Source organism: Sphaeroforma arctica (assembly GCF_001186125.1).
Source record: "Sphaeroforma arctica JP610 unplaced genomic scaffold supercont1.2330, whole genome shotgun sequence".
Classification (NCBI taxonomy): Eukaryota; class Ichthyosporea; order Ichthyophonida; genus Sphaeroforma; species Sphaeroforma arctica.
This window is the reverse complement of record NW_014038228.1, coordinates 1-7,359: the sequence shown is the minus strand read 5'-3', so window position 1 is coordinate 7,359 and position 7,359 is coordinate 1. Positions and strand designations below refer to the sequence as shown.

At 43.9% G+C, this 7,359-nt stretch overlaps 1 protein-coding gene across 1 annotated transcript; it reads right to left on the bottom strand.

The window, feature by feature from the left end:
• Positions 1 to 550: 550 nt before the first annotated feature.
• SARC_12476 (GMP synthase) lies at positions 551 to 6,997 on the bottom strand (the record flags this gene model as incomplete). The annotated part of the gene is made up of 10 exons (XM_014293417.1): positions 551 to 683; positions 1,112 to 1,337; positions 2,337 to 2,539; positions 3,232 to 3,409; positions 3,587 to 3,738; positions 4,662 to 4,808; positions 5,163 to 5,365; positions 5,519 to 5,780; positions 6,500 to 6,633; positions 6,824 to 6,997. Coding segments are annotated over 10 exons (1,812 nt in total), but the record flags the coding sequence as incomplete, so codon positions are not given.
• Between the last annotated feature and the right edge of the window lie 362 nt (positions 6,998 to 7,359).

Here is a 7,359-nt window from a genome sequence, read left to right as displayed (position 1 = left end):
AAGTAAGTAAGTAAGTAAGTAAGTAAGTAAGTAAGTAAGAAGAGAGAGAGAGAGAGAGAGAGAGAGAGAGAGAGATATATATATATAAAGAGAGAGAGAGAGAAAGAAAGAGATATAGAGAAATATGTATACATAGATATATATAAAGAGAGAGATATATATATAGAGAGAGAGAGGGCGGGGTTGGTTGGTATATAAAGCCACGAGTACAAGGCTGGAGGAGACGCCATTAAGAGCGGAGTTCAGTAGTGATAATAGTATCTCTGGTTTTACAGATGTGCATTCCGTCCTCGCACAATGCACTCCTGACTGTCATCATTGTACCGGTACCAAAAAAATGTCCGTCGAAATGCTGAATACACAAAGTGATCGTAGAATGTCCCGTAAAGGTGGGAACTCGAGCAAAGACTTCACGTGTTATTGAGCAGGGCAAAAGGGAACCCAGCAGAGAGCTCAACTAACAATTTACTCACTAGCACTTAACTAACCAACAGTAGTACCGTTTAACAGATGACTAACCAACAGTGTACCTACCGATATTCTACCACTTGTAAAACCACACTCACCGTCATGAAATCAGAAGTGATAAAGGTGCGAATGGCGATTGACCTGCCAGTAGTAGTGGCGCCCGCCGTGTTTTTAGTCTCCGAATCAAAGTCGACTGGGAACGAGATGACTGGTACCTGAGGTGATGGGAGTGAGGGTTATACAAGAGGTGTGTTAGCGTTTAACGGACAAGGGGGTGGGGGCGGGTCACATCTCCGAATGGGTATAGGTTTACACTATCGACAGAGTACATGCACACATACAGTATACGGAGTCTAGCAACGCGTTCACAAACAGTATATGCGCAGTTTCGGCACGTTTCTTTAGAAGAGCCAAAAAGCCGTGGAACACGGACAAGCTGTAGATGTCGAACGAAGTAGCAGTAGACGACTCATACAAGTCCCAACATATTCAACGACGGTTGCGAATTTCAGTATATATATTGGCGGTATGGGTTGCGCACTGTGGAATGTTGTACTTGAGATGTTATTCTCAGGATTTTCGCATACAAGGTTGCATATATATGTACATATATGCATACATACATACATGTGCGCGTCCTTACCTGACTTAATGTGCGCACGAGATTGTGTTCCATCAGAAGCTCGTTGACAATCTTGTCAGCGGCCCTCAGCTGTGTGAGCACATCGGGAGTCAGGCACGTGGGGGTGATGTTGGTTATGCTACCCTTAACCAGTCCTCCAAAGGTGTAGACGATACGGTTAACACGATGGCACAGACGCGGGATAACCTTTGCCAGCAGGAACATGGCCGCCCAGGAGACTACGGGGCTGTGTGTAAACGCGTTATGTGGTGGTTAGATTTATACAATGAACGCGTGTAATCACTAATAATACGGAGACAGGGGTGTATGTAAACATATTGTAAACGAATAAAACTGGGAGATAAGGGTGAGCACTCGAGCTGAACTTCAGAGTCAAGTTAGGGTCTGGAGAAAACTAGCTGATATTAGAATCAGACGTGTGTTTCTGTGAAGTACTGGGAATACAGAGACACCATTGAGACCATGTGTGATACTTCCGGTCAGTGCTGCAGGGCACTGTGAATCTCGACATCTATGACAAACGCGGTAGACTCATACATATGAACACACACACACACATATACATATAAATATATGAATATATATACACACACGCACATATATATATATATACACACACGCACATATATATATATATATATACATACATACAACATATGTGATACATACATACGTACAACATATGTGTCAGTATATACGTACAACATACTTGTCAGTATACACGTACAACATACTTGTCAGTACATACGTACAACATACTTGTCAGTACATACGTACAACATACTTGTCAGTACACACGTACAACATACTTGTCAGTACACACGTACAACATACTTGTCAGTACATACGTACAACATACTTGTCAGTACATACGTACAACATACTTGTCAGTACATACGTACAACATACTTGTCAGTACATACGTACAACATACTTGTCAGTACACACGTACAACATACTTGTCAGTACATACGTACAACATACTTGTCAGTACACACGTACAACATACTTGTCAGTACACACGTACAACATACTTGTCAGTACACACGTACAACATACTTGTCAGTACATACGTACAACATACTTGTCAGTACATACGTACAACATACTTGTCAGTACATACGTACAACATACTTGTCAGTACATACGTACAACATACTTGTCGGTAGAAAATGACATACATATAACATACTTGTCGGTAGAAAGTGACATACATATAACATACTTGTCAGTAGAAAGCGCGCATACATAGCTGTACGTTCGCCCGTCGCCCTGTACACCCACCGTGCGGATGGGCAAGAGAGTGGCCGAAATTTGACCCACCTGCCCAACCAACGCTTCGTCAGTCATGGCTCCCAGGGTCTGTTTGACGCGCACTTTGGTCTCTGCACTGCACAGAGGGTATTTCGCAATCTCACTCACCAGCGTCTGCGTAATGTAGACGGGGAGGAGAGAGAGAGAGAGAGAGATTGTGAGGGGATGGTCTGATACTCAAAAGTAGTCAACAAGTATAGAGCACTAATATAGAGAGCTTGAGGGGATGGTAGGATATTCAAACATGTCTATACAAGTATAGGACATCGCATATTCATCGCATACACACCAATATGATACAACCCCTGTGCATACATACCCAGCTACTATAGCCATCCTTCCCTTGTACATATACTACCATACTTCAACCCCCGGTGCATGGTCTGATACTCAAACACATCTAAACAAGCATAGGACATCAGCCTAACGAGGCCAGCATGTGAATTGCTTCATCACGGTGCATATACACCAGGAAGATATAACCCCTGTGCATCCAAAACCAGCTATTACAGCCATCCTTTCCTTGTACATATACTACCACACTTTAACCCCCCGGTGCATGGTCTGATACTCAAACCTATCTACACAAGTATAGGACATCAGCTTGACGTGCTCCGTGCTTAGTCATGCGTTGGCATAGTCCCCGCGTGGTGAATTAGTACACCAATCCCATGGCCGACTGAACTATCACAACCAAATATCATGATAGAAGACACACAACAATCATTGTACACACCACATACTGAACTATCACAACCAAATATCATGATAGAAGACACACAACAATCATTGTACACACCACATACTTGTGTTTCTTGGAAGTCTTCACAGACATAGGGCTTATCAGCGCAGATCACCCGGATAGCTATTCCGGGCCCTGGGAATGGCTGTCTATGTACCAGCTTGCTAGAGAGACCCAGCTCTTTGCCTAGCTCTCGTACTTCGTCTTTGTGGTAGTCTCGCAGAGGCTCAATAACTCGTCCCCTATTGGTTGATGAGGGCCCATTCAGGTTCAATTTGAGCTTTAATATGCCACCGGGGGACTGGCGGGGTTCTCGTAGCACTTGCCGAATATATGATACCAATACATGTATCTACATATGTGAGCACACACGATTGTATCTGCACACACATAGATAAACGTATACAAACAATACATACCTTCGTCGTAGTTCGCGCACAAGCTCTGTATCATTGTGGTGTGTTTTGATGGCCTCGGCCTTGTTGCTGACCATCGAGGACGCGCTCTCGATCAGATCAGGTCGCAGGGTGCCTTGTGCAAGGTACACATCCTCGGGGTCTAGTTTAAATGACTGTGTGTGTAGGTATCCGGGTGGTAGATATATATATTAGGAGACGACATATGACACAGCTCTGCCCCAGTGCATATCCTTATGAGTCGGTGTATAGGGCTCAGTGTGTAGGTACTAGTACAGGCGAGGTGACTCGTACATTAAAAGTGACCCTATAATGTACAGCTCAGCATCACATGTTTACGATAATGTGCGTGTAAGCACATTGAAACGTCTATATTTCAAACGCTGTGCATTTCGTGGAGGTACCAGTCGTTCGACCTTGTGCCGTGGCTACAGCCCTGGCTTTACCATACAATATACCTATAAAACGTTACGTCTATTTCGAACCAATAACAGTATGCGTATCTCTTAAGGTATGAACAAAGAATATGTTTGAAGCAAAAACCTTTTACGGTTCTACAGATCACGTCCTAGTGCATTCGGCCGATACAACGGCTGAGGAGAACAAAGAACCCACGAATCAATCACAGAAGTGCACCACTGAGCACCCTGTGCTATTAACATAGAAACACAAACAACAGCCACTGAGCATTTACTACATCTCGAAAGACACACTACTTGCTTTATAATAGAACACACCTGTATGTTTATAAGGTCTTTACTGGGTGCACATGCCCTCCGCAAGACTTGGTGTGACGCCGTGTGCATTTCATCACAATCATACCCACACACACACATATATATACCTTTATATTTGCATAAACACCTATATATATATATATATAGACACTCACACACACATATATATATACATATATGCACACGCACACACATATATATATATACATGCACACACACACACACACATATATATATATATGTATGTATATGGTTTCATATGGATATATATAGATATAGATAAACACACAGATACATACAAAGTCACACACATGAATAATTATGTACGCGAACTCTCATACCCGAATCGCAGCCTCTCCAACGTGCATGAATGTGTCTCCAATGATTTTCCTCTTGGCCTCGGGATTCGTGGTGGACTTGAGCTTATCAGTCTCTGCGTTATTGATGGTTGTGGTGGCGTTGTAGAACGTCTCTGACGCGTCAACCACCTGTCAGGTTTACATACGAGCTAAGTAAGGATATATATATATATATATAGAAACATACGTATACACTTGTGTAAACAAACATTGTATTGTTTGTCACACACATCTACGGCATCGTGGCACTTTTTTGAAACCACCAAGCTGATAAAGCAGGTGTTGTGTTTAGTATTGTTAACATTACGTGATCAATCCCACTCCGATGTGATTTCTTATATAAAACCCAAGCAGTGTACTCAATCACGATACAAAACCACCACACACCCAGCATACATAACAATGTCCAGTAAACGATGCCCAACCAATGTGAGAAAACATCCCCGGTATATACATGGACCGGTCCAAAACGCGAATACAAACCTGTAGGTTGAGCCCCAAGCTTGCAAGAGATTGCTCCACCAGCTTACTCTCCTCGTGGCGCATGAATCCGTTATCGACGTGCAGGGCAATCACCCGTTCAGGCCCCACCGCTCTGCTGACAAGGGCGGCACACACAGTCGAGTCAACCCCTCCACTCACCAGTACAAGAATCTTCTTCTCCTTTCCGGTCAGCGCTTGGATTTCTGCGAGTGTTAAAGTGGAGTATGACACCGGGTAATAAAAGTGATTTATACTGTGGTGTTGATTCGGAAGTGGAATTTTGGGTCCGCCCTTTCATACAGCCCGCACAGATAAACGTTATTTACCCGCGCACAAACACCTGTGCGGTACCATACCTTCCACACACGCATCCTTGCGGTTGCTGACTGTGTAACCCCCTGAACAGCCCACAACTTCGAACAAGAAGTTCTTGAATATCTGCATGCCGTTCACAGACAGATCCACCTCGGGGTGAAACTGCACACCGTACAGCTTCTTGTCTTTGTTCTCGATAGCAGCGACAATCTCGCCTGAGGTTGCGATGGTCCTGAAGCCGGGTGCAACCTTGCCGACGGAATCTCCGTGCGTAAGGAGCACTTGCTCCTGCGCCTCCAAGCCCTGAAGGTTGGACCAATAGAAAGGCGGTATATGTCAGCTGAGCATATTCTAAAAATAGCACACATTATCTCCACCGTCTCGACACAAGCTCCTTTAGCGAGACGGTTGAGGACCAAACAGCTACAGGAGGCCGCAGGTTCTTGAAACCTTCGCAACACACGTCTGGATTTGTTTGAGGGCTATTTTCGAACGCAATAACAAGACTCAGCGAAGTATAGAACACCGGCGATGCAACACTTAAGAATAGCTTCGTTGTCAGCATGGTTGCACGCATCGACATAGTGATCTGGGCCATGAACTTGGAATCAAGGTCATATCGCACGAAGTACTGGTGAACAACTGCTACATGGGCAAGTGGTAAATGCGGCTTGCTATACACGTATGTATTGCAACAGACACAGCGAGGAGTGTCTCAGTGTGATTGTTTGGTACACCTTCTCGTACAGTGCGCATATACTGTCTATACTGTCAAATGTATCTTAAACGGATGCGACTTTGTACCTATTGTCCGAGTGCACACGAAGGGGCGATATTGTATTCTTATACTAGAGCTTACAAATCACACAAAGATTCGTAAATTAGTCCCGATTCTTATGAATACTCGCAACCAAAAACAAGCAACACATATAGTCAACAAATGAGAATTCGGTGCCAGATGCCTTGAAGAGCTGGTCCAACAATACATACTGGCGAATAGCCGTACACACGCTTAGCCTTACCTTGAACAAGTCACTGGTGAGTTCGCATTGGATGGGGTGTTGTCCATCCTCGCGCTGTGTCTTTCGCTCCACAGTGCCACCGAAGTGGACGTTCATGAGCTGCATGCCGTAGCAGATGCCGAGCACGGGGATGCCTGTGCTTCAACGAGCAAGTGAAGGGAGGATGAAGGTATGACTCGTTAGTTGTGGTTGCTTCTGGGCGATACTGAAGGTTCGTATGAACGGAAGGATGTACGGCAAATACTAGTTCTGAAAAAAGATTTCGGCTGACGGACACTACATTTGCACTATACATAATGGTTAAATGGTATGCAATATACGTACCGGAATCCATCAGCTCCTCACATATCTTGGGTGCATCTTTGGCGTATACACTGCCAGGCCCACCAGATATGATGATTGCCTTGTAGCCCGCTGCCCTTAAATCAGCGACAGAGGTTTCTAATGGAAGCAGCTCGGATCGCACGGACAGCTCACGGACTTTGCGGTCAATAACCTACAAAGAAAACGAAACAGTGAGAGGTCTGCATAGGAGGTATGTATAGCATTGGAATGTGCCTACATACGCCATTTCATCGTAGTTGGCGTGAGATTCTACCAGGTCACGCAAGAGTTTTCGGGGATCATTGGCTGAAGACTATGTAGGAAAGACAAACAGAAACTCAATCATAAGTACAAATAAAACAATGTGTGAATATACATATCTTACTACTACATAACTGAACGTATACATATCTTACTATTTAATGAATATGGTGCCTATATATAGATATACGCACGGGCACGCACACACACACACATATATAGATATATAAAACAAATAGATCTATTTATATTTATATATACATATATATACACAC